General features: G+C 38.6%; 2 protein-coding genes across 2 annotated transcripts in view; one reads left to right on the top strand and one right to left on the bottom strand.

Moving 5' to 3' along the window:
* Positions 1 to 9308, bottom strand: part of COG5 (component of oligomeric golgi complex 5) — a 368496-nt gene extending 359188 nt beyond the window's left edge. Inside the window, exon 1 of the mRNA XM_036761810.1 lies at positions 9200 to 9308. Coding sequence (XP_036617705.1) covers positions 9200 to 9287 — 88 coding nt within the window. The 5' untranslated portion in view covers positions 9288 to 9308. The remainder of the gene's footprint in view (positions 1 to 9199) is intronic.
* A 466-nt stretch (positions 9309 to 9774) lies between these two features.
* LOC118851085 (tRNA-dihydrouridine(20a/20b) synthase [NAD(P)+]-like) overlaps positions 9775 to 24385 on the top strand; it is an 87726-nt gene continuing 73115 nt past the window's right edge. Inside the window, exons 1-7 of the mRNA XM_036760643.1 lie at positions 9775 to 9958; positions 12624 to 12859; positions 14641 to 14779; positions 16226 to 16347; positions 18657 to 18774; positions 20175 to 20297; positions 21877 to 22103. Of these exons, the coding sequence (XP_036616538.1) occupies positions 14664 to 14779; positions 16226 to 16347; positions 18657 to 18774; positions 20175 to 20297; positions 21877 to 22103 (706 nt within the window). The 5' untranslated portion in view covers positions 9775 to 9958; positions 12624 to 12859; positions 14641 to 14663. The remainder of the gene's footprint in view (positions 9959 to 12623; positions 12860 to 14640; positions 14780 to 16225; positions 16348 to 18656; positions 18775 to 20174; positions 20298 to 21876; positions 22104 to 24385) is intronic.

The raw sequence follows: 24385 nt of genomic DNA, 5'->3' as shown, positions 1-24385 counted from the left end.
CAACTCCAACTGCCTGCTGAGCATCTCAAACTCTTCATGTACAAAAAAGAATTCATTATCTTTCACCTTAAACTTATCCCTTCTCCTAATTCACCCATTTCTGTTGTGGGCCCCACCATAAGGTTCACAACCTAGGAATGATCCTTGATTCCACACTCTCTCCCGGCACATATCAAATCAGGGAAGTCTAGTTGATTTTATTTCCATCCAATGGATCTCTTGTATCCATTCCCTAATTTCCACTCAAACTACCAAAACCCTAGTTTCAGCCTATATCACCTCTCACCTAGATTACTGCAACAGCCTCTTACCCAGTCTTACTGAATTCAGCTCCTGTCCTTTGCAATTTATGCTGTACACAGCTGCCAAAGTATTATTCCTAAAGCTGACGAACAATGTCAGTCCCTGTTCAAGAAGCTCCCATGATTTTTTTAATGTCTCTAAAATAAAATAAAAATTTCTCACTTTGGCATTTAATGCCCTTCACAATACAGCTCCAAACTATCTTTCAAGGCTAACTGAACCTTACTCTGCCTCAACAAGCACACTCCACGTTCTGGCCATACTGTACTGACTTACTTGCTATTCTCCCCACCTAACATTTCATCTGTCACCTCTGGGCCTTTGCCTAGCCAGTCCCCATGCCTGGGATGCTCTCCATCTCCTGGAACTCCCTTGACCCTTTAAGGTTCAATATAAGTGTTACCTCTTATGAGTGGCTTTTCCTGATTCCCAGAGCTGTTAGTTTCCCTTCCTCATAATTATTTTTTATTATGTGTGTGCATACATATATGTATATGTGTATGTGTGTATATATGTATATGTATGTATATGTATGTTTGCATTTATTTAATTGGTATATACAGTGCTTCTCCCTGCCTCCTCCCCGCCCCGCCCCCTCCCCGCCGCCAGAAGGTAAGTTTCTTGAGGGCAGGGACTATCTCATTTTTGCCTTTATATCCTTAGGGCCAATATAGCAGGTGCTTAGCAAGTGCCTGTCGATTGGTTGATTTCTTCATCGACTAGAGTCAGTCAACAAGCATTTATTAAGAACTTACTCTGTGCAGGGAATGTGCTAAGCACTCATATTCAAGAGCTTCTTCCCATACTAATAGACAGGTTTTTCTTAATTGAAATGGGGCAAATGTCTTTACAGTAAAAAAGTGAAATTAATGACAGTCAGGGCAGCTTGGTGGCACAGTGAGTAGAACACCGGCCCTAGAGTCAGGAGAACCTGAGTTCAAATCAGGCCTCGGACACCTGACACACTTACTGGCTGTGTGACCTTGGGCAATTCACTTAACCCCAATTGCCCTGCCTTCCTCCCTGCAAAACCACAACAAAAAAACAAACACACAAAAAAGAAATTAATGACAGTCAATAATATAATTAGTTAATATATATGATGAGAATTTAGATCAGAGAATCATATATTCTGTGATAAATGGACCCTCAGCAGTCATCTAGTCCAACCCATGATGGAAATAACTCAAATTCAATTGTTCAGAAGTTTTCCCTTACATCGGGCCTCTGTGACAACTATTCACTGGCCACGGTGCTGCCTTCCACTGACAAGTAAAACAAGTCTATTTCCAAATGACAGCCCTTCAAATATATGAAGACAGCTATCCTGTCCCAAGTATATTTTTATCCCAACATTCCCGATTTCCTCAAATGATTTTCGTATGATTAGTTTTCAAGTCCCCTTATTATCCTGATCACCCTCTTCTGATAACCAACCCCAGTACTTTCCAAAAGGCACTGTCTAGAACCAAACATCTAATCTAGATGTGGCACAACAAGGCAGGCATACCATGAGGATAACCACCCTTCTTCTGGACACTTATTTTAATCAATGCAGTTTAAGATAACATTACCTACTTTGTATGCTATAACATATTATGGACTAAGATTGCAGTCCACTAAGAAGAGCCTTAGTTATTAAGAATATTTCATATCAAGCTACAACTACCCAATCCTGTGGCTGTACAGTTGATTTTTAAAAACCCAAGTATGGTGCTTCATGGTCATTCCATAATCGATTAAGTGCCTACTGTGTGTGCTAGGCAATACACCAAGCACCAGGGATACTAGAATATGAGTCAACATAGACTCTCTTGGCAAAGAGTTTACCATCTAATGGGGGAAAGAGGTACAGAAATAAATAGTAAACAGGTGGCCAAAATTTGTGCAGAGAATGGTCCTAGGCAGAGTGATATGACATCACTTTTTACTCATGGAGGAGAGAAAGGTTAGGAAGAGTCTTATAACACCTGATTTAGAGGTAGCATGGGTTGGACCCTAGGGAAGGGACAGAGGGAGCCCATACCAGGTATCAGGGCATGAACAAAAGCAGGACAAGAATGCAGCATGGAATTTAGTTGAATGGGGCTCAGTTTGGCTAAAACCCTGAGCATGTCAAAGGAAGGAGTATAAGAGAAGCTCAAAGGTAGGCTACAGCCAGATTATAAAGAGCTTTGAATGCCAGGGATGAGGGCTTTGAAATTAATTCTATGGGGAGTAGGGAGCTACAGAAGAATTTTGAGTAGCAGAATGATATGGTCAGGGTGTTTCAATGGACAGACTACTTAGAATTGAAAAGGGGATTAACTAAGGACAGGAAGACCAGTTAGGAAGGTATAATACTTTTGTCAAGAAAAGATGAGGCTCCTAAATAAGAGTTTAGTGGAGTTGAGAGAAATAAACAGATGAAAACAGCAGTGAAACTGAGAATTGGATGAATGGGGCAAAAGTGTCAAACACACGACCTATGTAGTTTCGATCTGATTTTAATATGGTGATGTATTAATAAAAAAAGAAATATATAAATATGTGTTGCTTTGTAAGTGAATTTGCATATCAAAGGAATCCTTATGTACAGTTTAGCAGCCCCCTATTTCTATTTGAGTTTGATACTACTGATGTAAGGTAAGGAAGGAGTAGATAAAAAGGCTTCCAAGGCTGTTTCTACATAATTTTTTGTAAGCTCTATTCCTCTATTTATTAGGCTGTGAGCTCCCATAAAGTAGATCTTTCTTTGTCTTTCTTTATATGCCCAGCACTTAGCATCATGCCTGGTACTTAGTAGGAACGGAAGAACTGTTTATTGACTTGACTTGGTAACCAAAAAGATGGTGTTACCATCAACGGAAAATACTGGGAGGAACAGGTTTGGGGAAGATGATGAGTTAGTTCAGTTTAGGCAAGCTGAATCTGAATTGCCAGCAATACATCCAAGTGGAGATCTTCAACAATTAGTTAGGAAAAGTCTGGGGCAGTAATTGAGGGTGAGGAGGTAAGATACAGATTTTGGAGTCATCTGCATAAAGATTATAACTAAAGCCACAGGAGAAGATAAAAAACTATAAGAGAGCATAAAGAAAGAGAGGTAAGCACACAAATTTAGGGGTTATTCAAGTGTATGGCTTGCAAGTGTGAAGAGCTAGCAAAGGAAACAGGAAAGAACAGTCAGAGACACAGCAAAACATTTAGAGTATACTGGCTGTGTGTGGTTTGTCCATCATTCTCGAAGACGACCATGACATGGGGGAAATGATGATATGACTTGCAATTGACTTTGATTTGAGTGAGGGAGAGCTGTGCAAAGTCACCTGTCTCACTTTCTCCTCCAGAGCCTTCTGGGTCCTGAGTATATCATTAAGAAACCAAAGGAGAAATTAAAGCTATCTATAGTCATATGAAAAAATGCTCTAAATCACTATTGATTAGAGAGCTGCAAATCAAAACAACTCTGAGGTACCACACCACACCTATCAGATTGGCTAACATAACAAAACAGGAAAATGGTAAGTGCTGGTGAAGATGTGGGAAAGTTGGAACACTAATTCATTGTTGGTGGAGTTGTAAGCTGATCCAATCATTCTGGAGACCAATTTGGAACAATGCGCAAAGGGCTATAAAAAAGGATCCACACATACAAAAATATTTATAGCAGCTCTTTTTGTGGTGGCCAATAACTGGAAATTGAGGGGATGCCCATCAATTGAGGAATGGCTGAACAAGTTGTGGTATACAAATACAATGGAATACTATTGTGCTATAAAAAATAATGAACAGGCAGACTTGAGAAAAATCTGGAAAGATTTATATGAACTGATGCTGAATGAAGTGAGCAGAACCAGGAGAAAATTGTACACAGTAACAGTCACAGTATGCGATGGCTAACTTTGATGGCATTAACCCTTCTCAGCAATACAAGGTCCTAAAACAATTCCAAAGGACTCATGATGGAAAATGCCATCCATATCCATAGAAAAAGCCATGGAGTCCAAATGCAGAGCGAAGCAGACTATTTTCATTTTTTTGTTGTTCTGTTTTTTTTCTTTCTCATGGTTCCTCCCATTCGTTCTAATTCTTCTATACAACATGACTAATATGAAAATACGTTTAATAGTATGTATATGTAAAGCCTATATCAGATTACATGCCATCTTGGGGAGGGGAGCAAAGGTGAGAAAATTTAAAACTTATGGAAGTGAATGTTGAAAACTAAAAATAAATAAATTAACTTTAAAAAAAAAAAAGAAAGAAACCAAACGGAATCCAGATGGAGGTGGCAATTCACAATGCTGAATAGTAAAGAGAGGCCAAGGTCAGATTAGTGAAAAAGAACTCATCTACAACCTTGGACACAGCTATTGCAGTAGAACACGTGCATGGAAGCCAAATCTCAAGGAAAGATGAATTAAAAAGTGGAGAAAACAAATGTAAACGGAGAAATAGGATGTTACTTGCATAAGGGACTGACAAGATGAATGGAAGGTTTCCATAGGATATAAAAAACTTAAGCACATCCATAGGCACGATAAGATGCCTTACTCCTTACCAAAGCTGTTATTCCCAGTATTTCACTTATTTTCAATCTCTCACTTCTACTGGCTCTTTCCCTATTGCCTAGAAACATGCCCATGTCTCCCCCATCTTGGAAAAAACCCTCATTTGATCTTTCTATCCCCACTATCATCCTGTAACTCTTCTGCCCTTTGTGGCTAACTTTGAAAAGGCAATCTACAACAAGTGCCTCTGCTTACATCTCATGATCTTCTTAACCCCTTACAGTTCAGCTTCTGACCTCTTCACCAAAACTGCTCTTTCCAAAGTTACCAATAACCTCTTAATTACCCAATTCAATGGGTTTTTCTCAATCCTCACTCTCCGTGACTTCTCTGAAGTTTCTGAGACTGTTAATTACCCTCTCCTCCTTGATTCTCTTTCTTTTTAGGATTTTCTACTTTTTCCTGCTCCTCCTCTGGCTCAGAAAAGACTGTGAGGGCCTTTCCCTCCCGGACTGATATCTTTGTGATTGTAAATTGAGACACTTTTGTCTCAACTCTTACCTAGCCCTTTCTCTCTTAATTATTTCCTATTTATCCTATATACAGCTTGCTTGTACCTGTTCGCTTGTTTCACTTCATTAGATTGTGAGCTTCTTGAGGGCAAAGACTCTCTTTTACTTTTTTGTATCCCCAGTCCTTAGCAATTTTGGAGATGCTTAATAAATGTTTACTGATGACTGAAAAGAAGGAGAAAGCAGGGAGGGTAATGTTCAAGATTGTTTTTGTCAATATCTTTTTGAATTCCAGTTCTGTCATTTAACAATTAGCAATCTTTCCCTACTTTGCGCTATCCAAAAATTTGATAAGCAAGTCATCTACACTTTCATGTAATCAGTGAGAAAAATGCTTTCCAGAATAAGGTCAACGCCACAGATCTGTAGCATTCCACATTCAGACAGCCATTGATATCTTAATTGTAATACCACAGATTTTAGAGCTGTCAGATAACTGAAGAGTAAGTCAGTCAACTAGTATTGAAGAGGCAGGCACAGTGATTAGCACCAGGGATAAAAAGGGAGGGCTCACGAGCAGGAAGTCTAACGGAAGAGCATACAAATATGCAAACAGTTATGTAGAAGCAAGAAAGTAAAGTCTTCTTGCAGAAAGTAGGACTTAGCTGACCTCTGAAGGAAGTCAGGGAAACTAGGAGAGGATATGAGGAGGGAGAGCATTTCAGACATGGGGGACAGCCAGCGAAAATGGTCAGAGCTGGAAGATAGAATGCTGCGTTTGAGGAGCAGCAAGAAGGTCAGTGTTACTACAGCACAAAGTACTTGGAGATGAGTAAGGTATAAGAAGATTGGAAAGATAGGAAGGGGCCACATATAGCTCTGGAAGTCAGGGGATTTTACATTTGATTCTAGAAGTAACAGGGACCCACTGGAGTTTAGTGAATAAAGTGGTGATATGATCAAACCTTTGTTTTAGGAAGATCAATTTAACAGCTGAAAGGAGAATGGGCTGGAGTGGGAAAAGACCTGAGGTAAGGAGATCAACCAGAAGGCTAATGGAATAGTCTAGACAGGAGGTGATAAAAGCCTGTACCAAGGTGGTGGCAGTGTCAGAAGAAAGAAGCAACTTGTTTATATGAAGGTGGAAACAAAAGGATTTGACCACTAATTGGATATGGAGATGACCAAGAAAATGGTGGTACTCCCTATAATAATAGAGAAGTTAGAAAGACGAGAAGGTATGGGAAGAAAAATAATAAGTTTTGGACACATGGAGTTTAAAATGCCTACAGGACATCCAATTCAAGATATCTAAAAGGCAATTGGAGATGTGACACTGGGGGTCAGAAAAGAGGTTGGGGCTGGATAAGGAAATCTGAGAATCATGAGTGTAGAGATAATAATTGAAACTATGGAACCTGAGGAGAACACCAAATGAAACAGTATAGAAGGAGAAGAGAAGAGGGTCCACTTAAAGGTTATCTAGTCCCAATACCTTCATTTTGCAGATAAGGAAATTGAGGCCCAAAGAGATCATGTAATTTGCCCATAGTCACACAGGTTAAGTCAGGGCTGGGAATTTCAACCTTGTTTTTCCTACTGCAAATCCAGCAATGTTTTCCCTCTACCACACTACCTCCCTAGAATTAGATTCAAATCAATTAAACATACATTATTAAGTACATACTATGTACAAAGCTCTTTGTCTTCCAAAGGTTTACCTTTTACTTGGATGGATGGGGGGGATTCGGTGGGGAGGGCAACATGCCTGGTTCCAGGGAAGGAGGATGGCATGAAATGGCAAGTGTAAGTGAAGCTTAAAAAATATTTGTTAAATTGAATAGTATAAGCAAAGAGATAGAAGTGGGAATGAATAGGATGTGTTCTGCATAAGGAAGCAGGTCAGCCTGATGGTAAAGACTGATAGGAGGGGAGAAATAAGAAGTTTGATTCCTCCCAAGTATTCCATGATTTCCCCTTTTAATCTTTTGTTTGGTTCTAGTTGGTGCCACAAGATGGATTTGAAAAAGGTTTAATATCTTCTATGTTTACTGAGAATAATTACATAAGAAAAGATTATTCCTTAATGTTTTGAATTTACTGATGGTCTATCTAGTTATCATCTATTTCTCTTCACTCTTACTTTCAATCCGCATACAACTATTAAGGAGATTTCAAACCTAGTCCCCTGTATTCCATTTCAGGAAAAATTATTGCAAGGAGACCCAGCTCTTGCCACCATATGATTCCCCATAGCCAAACACAAGGATACTAATGCACTGTCAGTGGAGCTGTGCATTGGAATCTATGCCCCAAAAGTCAGTAAATTGTTCTACAAAGTAATTTAAAACTATGCTTAAAAAAAATACTAAACTGTGCATACCCTAGATACCACTAGTAGGCATATACCCCCAAAGAGATCAAGGAAAGAGGAAAGGAAATTATGTGTACTAGAAATATTTATAGTTATTTCTGTAGTAAAGAAAAAAACAACCAAACAAACTAGAAATTAAGGAGGTGTCCATCTATTGAGGAACAGCCAAACACATTATGGCATATATAATAACATATAACAGCAGAAGTTGTCTTACTTTTCTATTTGTATTCTCAGCCCTTAGCACTGTGTTTTGCACACAATGAGTGCAACATAAATGTCTTTTCCCCATTAATTTATAAGTGAATGAAATGGAATAATATTTTGCCATAAAAATGAAAAAAGGGTTAGTTTTAAGAAAACTGGGAAGACCTGAATGAACTGATGCAGCGTGAATAGAACCAGAATGATTCATACCATTGATAATAATACTATAAAGAAAAACTCTGACAGACTTGAGAACTCTGATCAATGCAATGATAATGTACAATTACAGACAACTAAAGATGAAGCAGACTCACTACACCTCCTGACAGAGAGGTGATAGACTCAAGATGCAGAATTAAATATACAGTTTTGGATATGGATGGACAACGTAGGACTGTGCTTTGCCTGACTTTTTAGCAGTTTTTATTTTTATTTTGTTCATTTGGAGAGGGGGGAGGAACAAATGCTTACTAATTTAAAAAATCAATAAAATTTATTTTCTAAAACTATTCCCAGAGGCCCTCCTCTCAACTTCCACTGCAACAACCCTGATTCAGACCTTCAACTATTTTCACCTAGAGCCTAAACTAACATTAACAGCTCACAAACCCGGCCACCTGTAGGTAGTGCTCAATCTTGGATAAGCCCAAAGGATATCGAGGAATCCCACTTCTAAAGAAAGCTAGAAGGTATCATAGAAGAGGGAGCGGTGCATGCAGTTCAGTAAACAATGGTCAACACAGAAAACAAACGCAGCCCTCCTTCATCTCTCTTTTGAAGGTTCTTTAGGAGTGTACAGATGAATGCATCAGACAGAAAAAGTAACTGGAGAAAAACCAGGTGAACAGTCCAAGGGATTAATTGCTTCCTGAAGTAGTGGCAGACGGAGTGAAAGCTGTCCCAGGCAGCAGCGGCTCTTTCCCGACCCAAGCTCCTCTCCTACGTCCTTCTTTCTCGGGGACCTGGTGCTTCGTCCTTCCTGCCGGCTACCGTGGTAATATTCAGCGCCTCCTCTCTGGGCAGACGCCCCTGTCTGGGCTTCAGAGGCTGGGATGGGAACTCTAGGGCGCCCACGAAGGTGGGAACAAGGGGGCGTCCCCCAGCCCCAGGGGAAGGAGGACCAGTGCAGGCGGACAGGAGAGAAGGGAGGTCACCCGGACCAGGACAGGGGTGGACTGACAGGAGATGGACCTACCACCCTGGGACCCGGAAAACTTTCTGCAACAGTAAAGCGTCAGACTGACAGCCCTAGAGACAAGCCGAGCGGCCCTGCGAAGCTCCCTACCCCCGGCCCGGTCCCGCTCCCTTACCGTCCTGCAGAAGTTCTCGGACCGCGCCCGCAGCCGCTCCAGAAACAAGAGCCTCAGCCCCGGAGCCAGCAACACCGGTGCCTTCCATGTTGGCAGGTGCAGGACTGATGACGTCAAGCAGCAGGGCCCTCCTCGGCCTAGGCTGGTGACGCACAAACCCCGCGCCCGCTAGCTCGGGCTCAGCCTAGCCGGGTCTTTGTGCGCGTGTGCGACTCTCCACGCTGACCCGGCAGCGGAGAGCGAGAGCTGGTGACCTCGGGGTGAGTCGCGTGGGTTTTGTGAGGGGGAGGGGCGGCGGGACCTTTAATTTTCCGTGTTCGTGGAAGGAGATGAGGGACGGGGTGGGGGAGGGAGCACAAATGGGGAAGGGACTCCCGAGGTCGTCTGCGGCTGGGCAGATGAGGAAACTGAGGCCCAGACACTCCAATAAACCTTAGGGGTGTTCTGGTCCAGAGGTTCTCAATCTGAGGTTCCCTGAGACCCTTTCATGGGATCTGTGAAGTCAAAACTGTCTTTATGATAACGTTCAGACTTTTAACTTCTAGCGATAACCCACATCAAGAAAAGCTCTTTGGAGGGGCCTCAGTAAGAGTGTAAAGGAGTCCTGAGATCAAAAAGTTTGAGTGCCGCTGATCTAACACCCTTCTCCCCATCTCCTTTTACAAACGAGGAAACTGAGGCACGAAGAATCATAAGATCGTAGTTGCGGCGCTGGAGGGGACCTAGAAGCCCTCCAGTCCAAAGCCCTTCTTTTTGCAGGTGAGGAAAGGGAAGCCCAGAGTCCAAAGATAATAGATTTAGAATTAGAACGGTCCTTAAAGGCCATGGAGCCCCACCCCTTCATTTTATAGAGGAAGAAACCAACTTTCAGCTCAGGATCCAAACCCAAGTTATCTTACTTAAATACTGGAATTCCTTTCCACTGGACCAGATCTCCTTACCCTTTCTTTGCCTTTACTCACCTTCTTATTTCCATATAGAAGAGAAATAAACACACAGGAAAATGATTCAGTCACTTTAATTCTGTTCAGTTATTGATTAAATGCCTACTATGTGCAAGGCAATAGAGACACACACTCAAAAACAGTCTCTGCCTACATGGAGCTTAGGGAGATACAACAGAATCATAGATCTAGAACTGGAAGGGACCTTCCAGAGTTATGTAGACCAACCCCTTCATTTTACAGATGAAACTGAGGCACAGAGACATTAGTGACCTGTCTGAGGTCATAGACGTAGCAAGTGGTAAAGCTTGTTCTAAGATTCTCATTCTAAATACAACATCTTTACTCAAGGTAATTGAGAGAGAGAGAGAGAACTGACTACTGGGAAGGTCAGAAAAGGTCTAATTTCACTCACTTTAGCTACAGAGAAAGAAAAAAGAACAGCTTATCAGTTGTCTCCATCTGTGGGACCTGGGTTCCCAGATTGCTAGATTTCAGTTTCAGTTTGTTTCCAAGCACTTCATTCCCACAGTAATCACTTGTTGGGGGAAGATGCAAAGTTTGTCTGAGTTATGGTCATTGCCTGTGCAGAATTTCCAATTTAATTCCTATCATGTTAACAGATAATTATTATAATTATTTCAGTGGCAGAAAAAATACTGATTTTGGAGTGAAAGTTTGAGATCTTGGGCAAGTCATGCTTCGCTCTGAGGCTGTTTCTAGATAGGAATGGAGAGAAATCTATTGGTTAGTTTATAGATATTTTTAGTACATGAGAAAAATGGGAAGTTTGGCAAGGAAAGATCAGTGATGAAGAGATGCTTTTTATCTACCTGTATTAATGTTAATTGAAACTTCTCCATGTAGAATCACATAATCTCTTCTGTAAAAGCTACAGAATACTATCTGTAAAATGAGCGGACTGGGCTAAATAACCTCAAAAACCATGACCCTATGATAAAGGCTTTAGAAAGAAATATAAAGCAAAATACTTTGTTGAAGTCCTTCTAGCCCCCAGGGAATTAGGGAATGCTAATGAAAAAGATGGCATTTGAATTGGACTTGAAATCTCCACCACTCCTTCAAAGCTCAAGTCAAGCTGCTCTTCCTAGTTGAGACTTTTCCTAATCTTCTCATCTGCTAATGCCTTCCTATCTCCAAAATTACCCTACATTTACTGTGTGCACATTTTTATTTACTTATATATGTGTATATATTGTTAAGCAATAGACTCTCACATTTTACATATGAGAAAACTGAGGCCCAGAAAGGTTTTGACTGTCTTAAGGTCATATGGGATTGTGACTAAGGCAGAATTTCAGTCCAGGTCTTCTGACTCCAAAGTCAGTGTCGTCCCACTCAACAGTGTTGGTTCCTGCCTCTGTTCTTCTCGCTGGCTGTTTCCCATGGCTGGAACATATTTCTTCATCTCCTTTTCTTTAAATCTCTAGCTTTTTTCCAAGGCTTATGTATACCATGAAGCTTTCCCTGTGCCCTAAGTCATGTTATCGTTCTCTCTCTCTTCGAATTATCTTGTATTTACCTATCTATTTGCAAGGACCATGATGATATACTTCCTTGATCTCCTGCCAAAAAGATGGTACCAAATCCTTATTCTCAGTCCCTTGTCCACTGCAACAGGAAGAGTCAAGAACTAGCTAGCATCCTTCAAAAATTATTTCTCAGCCAAGGGTTCCTGACTTTGAGGATAATTATCTTGATGTCTGCTGCAAAACTATTCTGAGTGGATTGCTTTGAGATCATATCAAGTAACAATTGTCCTTCCTTGCAGACCATAGGTAGCTTTATAGCTGTAAGAAATAAAACTCTCCACATTTAAAAACCATTTTTTAGTGCAGGGTTCTTAACCTTGGGTTTGTGAACTTGTGCGTGTGTTTCTAAATATTTTGATAACTGTATTTCAGCATAATAATATATGATCTGGGACCCCTGACTAAAGAACATTTGCTCTAAGTGATTGTCACATTAACTTCTATCTTGCCAGACCTTCCCCTTTTTTGTATATATGAAATTGATTTACTCTTTGAAAGCTGTAACTCAGATCAGTGCAGTGAGCAACCTCAACTCCAGAAAATCATAACAGAGAGATGATAGATTAGGGCTGCAGAATTTGTGGATGGGTTGCATACCTATGCTTTGTTACCAGGGAGAGCTTTTTTGTTGTGTTGGGGGGAGGGGCAGTGGCTATAGTGATGTTAAAAAAGAAAGAAAGGAAAGAGCATTTATGAAACATTTATAAAATGCACAGAAGAGGCCAGAATTTCTAAAAAGCCACACATAATTGGGATTCGTGGTTTTGTATATTATTCTCTTTCTGTTTTTATATGTGGACATGACATTTACTGATACCGGCCAAGTTCATACTTTTAAAAGCTCTGTGTAAGTCCTGTCCCTCCGCCCCCCCCAAAAAACCCCCAAACTTGATTTTGACAATTCAAATGTAAATTTCATCTTGTTAGATGAAGCCCAGCCTTCTAGCCTATCAAGATGCAAGATGATCAGGGAGAGAGTGTGAGAGTACCAAATTCCGCTTGATGAGTTTAAGCCCAAGTGGACTCTATCTGGAATCTTCAGAACATGGTCTGTGCTCTTCAAATGAGAGTTTTAAACAGGAAAAGGTGCCACAGGATCAAATAAAGTAAATGTCTCCATTTTCAACAGAGGGAACAGAGTGGATTCTACAAACTACAGACCAGTGAGTTTGACTTTGATTCTTGGCAAAATTCTAGAATGTTTTTTTTTTTTTTAAGGGACAGTTAGTGAATATCTAGATAAGGATGTGGTTATCAAAATGGCTTCATAAAAATAGATCAACCAGCCTGACTTCACTGCCTCCCCTCCCTGCCCCTCTTTTTTGTTTTACAAAGTTATTACGAGTTGAAGAGAGGCAGATTTAGACTGGCAGATCAGGGCAATGCCACAGATATAGTTTACTTATAGCATTTGACAAAGTATTCCCTACTATTCTTGTGGACAGTATGGATAAGTGTCTTAGTGACATTCAAACCTTCTTGGCATAAAATGATTGCCATATGGCACGGTATATTTACTGGTATAACAGGTTAACATTTGTTCCTATCATTTGCTTTCATAAAAAGCATGACAAATGGGCACTTAGTTTATATTTTGCCCCCGTGGATATTTTTATGTATGAACACTAATCATTAAAACTAGTACTCTTAACCGAGAAACTCCACATTAACAAACTATATTTGTGCTCCACTGTATGGTAAATTAGTCAGGTCAATAGCACTTTCTCAGTTCCTCCCCATACACCAAGCTAGAGCCAAACTGGATTCCTCACATATGCATTCATTGTGTTCTCATTTGTACTTTATTTGGGTATAAGTCTTAAGTCCACCTCCTGGATTATGAGCTCTTATCCAAAAGAACAAAGATTGTGCCATAATGTAGTGGGTAAGATGGTGGGCTTAAGATTTAGGTTCTGACGATGCTACTAATGCATCCTAGTTACGTGGCCAGAGGCAAATCAATTTTTTGCACCTCAATTTCCTCATCTGTAAATTGGAGATAACAATAGTAGTAACTACTTCACAGAGTGATTGTGAGGCTTGAAAGAGCTACGTGTGAAAAACACATTGCAGACTTTAAATATAAATGACTTTATAAATGACAGTTATTATTTTGTCTCCTTCAGTGTGTAACACAATACATTACATAGGAAGTCCTTGAAAAAGATACTGAATAAATTTGACTGGCTAAAACCAAATTCCTTGGCTTATTTAGTAATACCATTGTGAATAAAACATTGTGGAAAAAATATTTGATTCACTTGGAATAAGGAAATCATCCTGTATTTTTTCCATGACCCCAGCTCCCAATAACTTGAACAAGAAATGTACTTGTAATAATTGCCCAATTAAATGTACATGTTCAACACAAGAAAGTCTTATTTGTATCTAGTACAGATAGCATCAGTTTATAAAATGCTAAACGTTATGGACAGTTTTATTCAGTAACCAAATTTGTAGTATCCCATTTAACACTTGGACGATCAGAAAAAAACCTTATTTGCCAACAAATTTGACTCCATTGATGGCATTCAGACTTTATTTATATGTGTATATATGTTCCATGCAACAGGGATAACTTATGGATAGTGAGAGCGCTCAAATGTCATCCACACGATTTCAGATAAACATGGGAAACGCCTACAGCGTGTCCAGTGGGAGCCCCAAGGCAAAACTGGGAAAGGACATAGAAGAGAACTGCGCAACATAAGATGATATAAATGGGCTGTGATCGATACCGTTTGTCCCACATCAATAAAATCACAGATCCCTTGTAATATTAGAATTTATTTGTTATATTCCTCTGGTAGAATATAAGCTCATTGAAGTCACAAACTATTTTGTCACTGTAGTCCCCACTGCCCAAGAAAATGGCTTTCCTATAGTAGGCCTCTAATAAACATGTACTGGATGTTTCTATATGAAAATGGATTATCTTTTTCAGAATTTTTTTAAAAACTGGTATTCATGAGTTGTGATTACACAAAAAATACACAATGTCAAGAAAGAACAAAAGATCCACTGGAAATGTTTCATTCTGGGCACCTGATAAAAGTATGTGCTCCTATGGTTCGATATTCAAAGTAAGTATGGTGAATGATTATTGTGTTTTCCATTTTCTGTGCCTTTTCCTTTTGGAATTATATTTAACGTTGTCCACCCTCACCCTCACATAACTGGCATCATAAGTGACCCCGTCTAAAACATTCAACCGAAAAAGAATGTTCTAGCCACCATATGATAATCAACAGTTACAAAGCAGGATGATCGGGGATAGCAGAAACATAAAGCTCAACATACAATAAAAATATCTTTCTGGGGAGTACGGATTAGGTTAACTGTTTTCCCACAAACTAAAACTTATGCTTTCTGTCTCTGCCCAGACACCATCTAGATGACTCCACCTGCTAAGAGAAGCAGAAATGATATAAGAATTACATTCTTTTTTTTAAAAAAAATTTTTTTTTTATTTTTGGAGGGGGGAAGGCAGGGCAGTTGGGGTTAAGTGACTTGCCCAGGGTCACACAGCTAAGTAAATGTATCAAGTGTCTGGCTGGATTTGAACTCAGGTCCTCTTGACTGCAGGGCCGGTTCTGTACTCACTGTGCCACCTAGCTGCCCCTAAGATTTACATTCTTGTTACTTTTTCCCAATTATTAGAATCACCGTTATCTTCAGACATTAATTTTTAAATACATATGTTTTCTCGGGAACTTCCAAAGTTTATTTGTGAAGTTTGAGGATGAAAACATTTATTTTAACTCAACAGGTTTATATCAGGACCTAGAATTTACCCAGAACTGGACTAGATTATTGTAAGGAATACATAACATTACGAGACACAATCCCTGCCCTGAAGAAATTTACAGTTTTGTTTGGGAAACAAGACAGTGACCATGGAATATAGGGTAATACAAGTATTATATTATTAAATGCTATAGAAGTTCAAAAAAAGGTGGGACCACTTAGCTGCAGTAACCTGGTAAGGCTTCATGAAAAAGATAAGCATTAAAGGCTCTCAGAAGGCATGGAAACCTCATCTATTTAATCACTTTTGTCCATTGCCATAGTTGAAAAAGCACCTAATAAACTTTCCACTGATGCTTCTGAACATAACCATATTAAAAATTAGTTTGCTATTGGTTCACGTCACCCAGCACACAACCTAATCCGTGTGCTTTTAATTACTTTTACAAGCAGCCCTCATACAAGTGCTTAATCTTTTAAACAGGAACATGCAGTTGACTCATTCACCAATGATTGACAGATAATAAAAACTTATTAAATTTCATTTTATTAAGTACAAAACAAGGCTGGTTCTTTTATTTCACTTTTTAAATTTGACTTGGTATTTTTAAATTGACAATTTATTAAGAAGCATAATTCAGTTCTTTGTAGCATTTTGTTGAATTTGATTCAACGAATATTTCTTACCTTAATTTATGCTTAGTTACATTTTGTTGCATTTAGAAATAAATTGGATCATAGTGCTTTGGAAATGCTGGATTAAAATGTTCATTTGCTCATAGATTGGCTTTCAGAACACTAGTGAGGAAATACAACTGTGATTTGTGTTATACTCCAATGATAGTTGCTGCTGATTTTGTCCGATCTATAAAAGCCAGAGATAGTGAATTCACCACGAACAAAGGTATGCACAGTCTATTTATTGTATATTGAGTTTTGTAGAATTTCATTTTTAAAAAACCATTCTTTTTAACCTGAGACTTCACAGAATACTCATTTGCCACACAGCTTATTGTATTCAACAGTTCATTTCAGTTCCACAGACACTGATTGTGTATACTTTGTACAAAGTATGAAGGTAATCCCAGATATACAAGTTTAGATACAATGGTCCCTGTCCTTATAGAACCCTAAATTTAGTAAAACACATACAGCTATACCTATAGTTAACACATGATAACTACATTAGAGATGTACAAAGCAATATGCAGCATGAGGTCCAAGGAAGAAAGGTCCAACTGCTTCTTGGGGTTATGGGAAAAATGTTTTTAAAACTTTAAAGTAGTATCCAAGTAGAGGTCATAACCAATCGGGTGTATCACCACAGGCTTCGTAGAATTTGAATTGGGCTCCACAGAATAGGTAGAAATTGAAGCGGCCAAGAGTTTGAGGAAGTGGATTCCAGACAGAGGGAATAGGAGCAAAGACAGAAAAGCATGGATTGTATTCAAAAGAGAGATTAATCCCCTTTGACTAGGTGTAGAGTTTATAGAAGGGTTTAATAGAGTGACAGTAGATGGTAGAAGTCCTTGAATGTCATATAGAGGAATTTGAACTAAGTAATCATTTTGAAACCAATAGCATATTTTTGAACAGAGAGGTGGCTTGACTGGATCCCTGTATAAGGAAGGGATATTAATCTAATGTTAATATTAATGATGGAGAGGATGGGTAATGGAGGAAGACTTTGCTTGTTGATGTTAGTGCCCATGGATTCAGTTGTCATTTCTATGCTCATAATTCTCAGATGTACTCATTTAGTCGTAACCTTTTCCTGACCTCCAGCATCCTATCTCCAATGGCTTGTGGAATATCTCTAATTGTATGTCCTATAGACATCTTAAACTCAGAGGTCCAACAATGAACTCATTATCTTTCTCCTTAAGCCTTCCCCTTTTCCTAACTTCCCTATCACTGTGGGAGGACAGTACTATCCTCCCAGTCAGGCTCACAGCCTAGGTGGTATCCTCCACTCCCTACTCTCTCTCACACACACCCCCTCTTATCTAATCTGTTCTCACATCCTGTTGATTTTACATTTACAACACCTCTAGTCTACACCCCCTTCTCTCCTTTTATACTTACCACCCTGGTACAGATTGTCATTACCTCACACCTACCCTACTGTAATAGCCTTTTGGTTGATCTTCCTACCTCCAGTCTCTCCCTACTCTAGTCCATCCTCTACTCAGCTCACAGATCTAGCTTCCTATATTTTAGCCCAGGTCTGATTGTCACTGGCTCCCCATCTCTGACCCCCAATTCAGGAGACTCCAGTGATTTTCTGTTGCCTCCAAGATCAACTATAAAATCCTCTATTTATCTTTTTAAAGCCTTCATTATATGGCCTCTTCCTACCTTTCCATCTTCTCATACCTTACTCCCCTCTCCATGCTCCACAACCCAGTGACACTGACCTCCTTGCTGTTCATTGACCAGAACACATCATCTCCCATCATTTTCATTGGCTGTCACCTGTTCCTGGAATGCTCTTCCTCCTCCTCTCCATTTTCAGGCTTTCATCAAGTCTCAGCTAAAATCTCACATTCTATGAGAAACTTTTCCCGGTCTTTTTTAAAGCTAAAGCCTACCTTCTGATTATCTCCAGTTTATTCTGTATATCCCTTATTTGTACATAATTGTCCCCATAAAACTGAGTTCTTAGAGAGCAGAAATTGTTTTTTCTTTATATCCCCAGTGCTGGGTACATGGTAGGCACAATAAATGCTTATTGACTTACTGGACCATTGGATTAGTTTAGGAGGATGGCAATAAAAGTTTTTCACAAAATTAGTTCCTTTTCTTCTTAATAGAATTTTTTACCAAAACAATTAAAGTGCAATCAACAAGTTTCTGTTAAGTACCTTCTGAATAGTCATGTACAGAAAAAAAAACATAGAAAATGAGCTGTTAGATTCTCCGATTCTGTTTCTGCTAAGAGATGGTTCCTATTAGCCTTCAGAACATAAAAGAGAGAAAACATTCCTTCTACCACTTTCATGAGGAAAGAGACAAATCCTCTCATCCCTTCATAAACTTTCAGAAGGCTCACATCTCATTCTGTCTAAAACTATAATCCTATCTGGGTAGATGTTTTAATAGATCGAAAGTAGTTAATACTGTCTTACCCTACATAGGCAATTTCTGGGTATTACTTTTAATACTCCATGTTATTTCTTCTGAATTTTAATGATGAGATGTTCATTTTATCAGGTGATTGTCCGCTGATTGTTCAATTTGCTGCTAACGATGCACAACTTTTATCTGATGCTGCCCGAATAGTCTGTCCTTATGCGAATGGAATAGACATTAACTGTGGTTGCCCTCAGAGGTAAAACTCAAAGAAGTTGGAAGAATTTACTGAAAAATTAGGAAAAGCTATATGAACATGGTAAAATATCTTTCTAGTTTTCCAAAATTCAAAGGGAAAATAATTCATATGAAGTAGAACAGGGCTGTGCCAACATTAGGTTTTTATTGAAACAGTAGCGTATTTTGATTTGCCATTTTAGTGAGAGCTCTGTGGTAGCTAGGCTTCCTTTACTAAAGTATTTGTGTAAATTTCTATGCTTCTTGGCGGTCCGCATAAATCACACTGAGCCACAGGCCTCATTTTGGACAGCCCTGAAGTAAAATGTTAAGCATGAATATTCTAAACTGGAAATGAGGTGATGTGGTAGAGAAGAAAAAACTTAATAGACCAACCTCAAGGATTTTGAGATGCTATTGTTCCTGAGAGCCAAAGGACTGATATATAATACTAGGATGCTTTTATAATTTCACATTGCTAATTGAATTTGGCATAATATATATATCCTTCTGTGGAGTCCTGGCTATGAAGATTTAGTTACTAACATCAAAGGGACCTTGTTATAAGGCACCATCGTGTGAACCTGAGGACAGTGTTTTAGTGAGGTTCCTTCGTATAAAAAAAGGAAGTAATGTTTTAATGCCACTTTATACATTCTTTTTAGTTCTAAGATACGTGATTCTATGATTTGGGAGGTATCCACACCCTTTGTTGTAATTCACTCCCCTCTTGTTGATTTTTAAGGCAAACTTTTTAATGGCTATCTTCTTTTTTTTCAAAACTATAATATTTAGTTGCATAGTTAACTAAGCGTTGTAAGAAGTACATAGGAAATTGTGGTAGGTGTTATCTGTCAATAATTTCAAATGTTATAATACTAAAAAAGAGAAATCAAAGTTTTGAAAACAATACAATCAACCACATTGATACACTCATTAAAATGAACTAAATAAGGCTTATTAGTATTGCCAGAATTTGGTATAGCTCAAAAACTTCATTATCTACTCTATTCTAGCTATGTATACGTATCTGCTTGTGTGTGTGTGTGTGTGTGTGTGTGTGTGTATACATACAGTAATCATGAAATTTAAGGAACCTGATTTCAGTGATACAGAACTTGTTCTGGCCTGGTGAAATTTGGAAATTATATTTTTCTGACTTTATATCCATTCTGGAACTTGTTTATTTAACATTGCATTGTGTCTCAGAAACATACCAGCAATCATTGGTTCTCTAATTGTAGGTCAAAGAAATAACTCGTCTTCCACTTCCACAATTACAACAAAAAGGGGTAACTACTTGCTTTCAAGTATACCAAGAATAACACACACACACACACACACACACACACACACACACACACACACACACACTCTAAACCCCTCTTGTTATATACATTTTTCATTTTGTTCTTTTTTAAGGTGGGCCATAACAGAAGGATATGGGGCATGTTTAATAAATAAACCTGAACTTGTTCAAGATATGGTTAAACAAGTAAGAAGTCAAGTGGAAAACCCAAAGTTTTCGGTGTCCATTAAAATAAGGTAAAAAAAAAATTCATGTATGTTTTAATCTATTGACAAGGTACATTTTATTACTTAAAAACTACCTTTTGTCAAAGTGCATGCTTAGTTTGAATGGTTGATACTATTTGTATATATAAAAATAAGCCTTTTGTTAGATACAAAATTTTTCATTTCCAGATGATGACATATTCCTTTGTATTTTAATTTGGAATGCAGGTCATAGAACTCTGAATGTCCTGATGGCATTTTTTTTTCTTCAGTGTAAAGATGCAGAGAATCAGTATTAAAATATGAAAACCTGGAGTAGGGTGAAACAAGTTTGACAGTGTTTTCAGTAGCCATTTGACTAGGAAAATTTTACTTAAAGTGAGCAATTTAGTAAGATCACATACATCTGTTTTCTAAATAGAGACATCTACCAAAAATGTTTCAATACCAGAACAGTCCACTGAAAATTAAAAATTAGTCCAGCTGGTTATTTGATATAAATTAAGTTGCAGATGGCCCCTCTGCCAAAATGTGGTATCCCCCAGTTTTTCCAGCCTTGTCTGATGTTACTGTGTTTGACACATTTTGCACTCCAGCCAAACTGGACAGCTTTTTGCCCTGCATTCTGCTTTAGTACATTTGCTCACATGGTTCCCTATGCCTGGAATGCCCACTCTTACTTACCACCTTTACCTTTTGAACTCATACATATTTTTTAAAGTGCAGATCAAAGGCTACCATCTGCAGTGATAAAGCCTTCTTCCAGGCTTCTCAGACTTTGTTTTATAACCCTTGAATGTCCTCACCATGTATCATAATACTATTTGCATTGATGTCTTCTCCTTACACTAGACTAATAAGCTCTTTGAGAGCAGGGAATATAATTTGTCTTATCTAAACTTTGTATCTGCCTTAGTAACCTAATTACACAGTAGGGACTTCATAAATACTTGTTATTGCTGCTGTTGTTTTACCCCACCAAAAACAAAATTTTATTAAATTCAGTCAAACTGATAACTTCTCTACAAATAAAGCATTAGAATTCCTATAGTCTTCTTTAAAAACAAACCAATGCAACTAGGGTAAGAAGGGAAGGGGTCAGTTGCGGAGTGGGGGTGAGAGGAGTATCATTTATCCCTGATAGCCAAGGTAGAGAGGTAGTTCATAGAAATATATAGACCCAAAACATCCCCCAGCGGATAAGTGGTAAAGGAATTTAAAACGGTTCTTAAAAGTACATCATCTTCTGGAGCTCAGACATTACCAGACTATTGGTACATTAAGATAAACTTTTCACTTTCCTCCCTGGAGAGAATAGGCTGGAAGGCATGGATCTGCTTCTTTCCATCCTTCTGATGCAGAGTTTAGGTCATCATTCCAGAGCTTAGAAAATAAGGACTTCTCTCAAGTAACAAAACCAAGAGTATGGGATACTATGGCAGTGATCTGCTTGGGCCCAGGAGTCAAATAAAACCCCACTGAATATTAGGGTTTTGGTCACTAAGAAAACCAAGCAGATAAAATTATACTATGCAGGAGTGACACTTTTAATTTGTTTAGTTTATCAGTTCTTTAAATTTTCATGTTCTATAATGTTTTGGAATTTTAGGATTCATGATGATCTTACAAGAACTGTAGATCTTTGTCGGAAAGCTGAAGCAACAGGGGTTTCCTGGATTACAGTTCATGGGAGAAATATTGAAGAAAGACACCAGCCAGTACACTATGATGCAATTAAAATAATTAAAGAAAATTTGTCTATACCTGTAATTGCTAATGGAGATGTTAAAAGTTTAGAGGAAGCAGAAAATGTTCAGGAAATAACTGGGACAAATGGTAAGAAATCAGTACTTAAATTGGGGGGGAGGGTTTACCTTTTTAAGTATCTAAGAAACTAATGTTATTATGGTTGTAGTTTCTATTTAACAGTGAGCCATATTCTCCCAATACTCTAATTTAGGCTAAGCACTCTTCAAATCCATACTATTAACTCTTATTTAGTAAACAATAGAATGATGTTTCAGGTGGGATAAATACAATCACTTTTCTAGCCTTGTGTCACTTGGTGTCCTGGTGACTTCAAGCACCCAGTGGAATAATGACTTATCCAGCTAATGTCTTTAATTGACCTGCCCACTGAAATTACAGAGTTGCTTGGTTTACAAGCATATAACATAGTAAGGGAGATAGTGGCTTTAAAGAGATAGCTGTGGGTGGCAACAGGTAGTTTGGAATCATATATTCAGAGCTAGAAGGGACTTTAGAAATCATCTAGTCCAGCCACTTCATCTTCCAGATAAGTAAACTGAGTCCCCAAGAATTGATTTGTCCAAGCAATTCAGTGACAAAGCAGGAATCTAACCCCAGGGTTCCCTGTTTGCACATTCAGCAGTAGATCCATTCCACCACAGTAGCTCCTTGAACTTGGTTCAAAGCAACATCTTTGAGTACCTGTTTTGTACAAGGTACTCTTTCCAACTTCATTTTAATTGCAACTGCAGTTCATCAGAACATATCAGGTTAAGGAGGTAGTAGAATCAGAATGTGCTCATTCCATTATTACTAGCATTGAAAATAACTCAAAGGTTAGCAGATCTGTTCCCCTTTTTTCTTAGTTGTTGTCCTACTTTCATTTATAAATAATATGCAATAATAATTTGGTTTAGCGGGGTCTCGTTCTAGGCTTTCCAAAAATTCATTTCTTAGTTGCTTTGTTAAAAAAACTATTATAATGAACTTATTCATTCACACCTCTAGTAAAGTCCTCCCTTATAACAAATATGTATAGTCCAGCAAAATATTGGTTTTCAATTTTGTGCAGTGATGTTCTCTTTTGCCAGGTTCCTGAACTATTTTGCAAATTACCTTCTACTCAAAGCCTTTGTGGCCTTTGGTTGCCACATTTTTCTGCTTAGCAAGATAACATTTACTGATTCAGGTGGCATCTGGACTGTTTGGCGTTATTGTGCTAATGGTTTTTCATTCGCTAAACTCTTTTAAGAACTGGTGGGTTAGAGCTTCTGTCATCAAAAGCAATGCCTCCTCATGTTTATAGTTCCATCTTTTTTTTTTTAATTTAGATTGACCTTAGTTCCAACCAGCTGGTGAACTGGCCTCATATGGCTAACTGATAAGCATGCTACCATATCCAGTTGTTTCCTATCTGCTTATACTCAATTTTAATTTTTGGTGGTGTCTTTAAAGTTTGCCACTGAGTTTCTACTCAGTGAAGATGTTAATGATGGAGCTTCCGTGTACTTTTGAATTCTTTCATTGTTTTTTACCATTTTTCCCTCTTTCAGTAAAGCAAAGAATCAAGATATATGTTGACTTGGTTTTTGAGAACCTAATCCAGGTCTTCATAGAATTTCTTTGCTTCTTCACCCTCAGCAGTTTGCTTGCTTATCATGAGCAATACAAGATGAGGTGACCAAGAGTTACTATGAAATTATGATTCTTGTTACTTTTGGGCACATGATGAAAGCAACTCAGCCTGCTCCTTTATTTGCCTCTCTGAGGTAAATTTGCAAGCTGGCCTTCCATTTGGCTGCAGCTTCATTTTATCTTCTGGTTTTCATTTATTATGAAGTGTCAATATGACCATAGTTCAGTTAGAGTGCCAACTCATTGGTCAATGAACAAAAATCAGAGTAAAAATTAAATTAGTGTTGTGGCCAGTCTGAAAATTATGTGCGTCTTTTTCTGCCAATTCAGCACTCTCACAATTGAAGGCAGCTATGCAGGACTATACAGGGCAGCTAGGTGGCAAAGTAGATAGAGCAGTGGACCTGGAGTCAAGAAAAATCGAATTCAAATCTGGCCTCAAACACTTACTAGCTGTGTGACCCTGGGCAAGTCACTTAACTGTTTGCCTCGGTTTTCTCATCTGTAAAATGAGCTGAAGAAAGAAATAGCAAAACCACCCCAATGTCTTTGCCAGGAAAACCCCAAACAGGGTCATGAAGAGTCAGACAGGACTGAAACAATTAAAAAACAACAATGCCTGACTTAGTGCCATTTTCTTGTTTTGTTCATTTCTTGGTTTGCCATGACCAAAAAATTAGTCACCCAGTGACTATTTAACTAGTTTGTTTTCAGACAGAAGCCTCGTCCTATCT

Source organism: Trichosurus vulpecula, chromosome 5 (genome assembly GCF_011100635.1).
Source record: "Trichosurus vulpecula isolate mTriVul1 chromosome 5, mTriVul1.pri, whole genome shotgun sequence".
Classification (NCBI taxonomy): Eukaryota; Metazoa; Chordata; class Mammalia; order Diprotodontia; family Phalangeridae; genus Trichosurus; species Trichosurus vulpecula.
The sequence above is the reverse complement of the archived record's forward strand: the minus strand, read 5'-3'. Positions and strand labels throughout refer to the sequence as shown.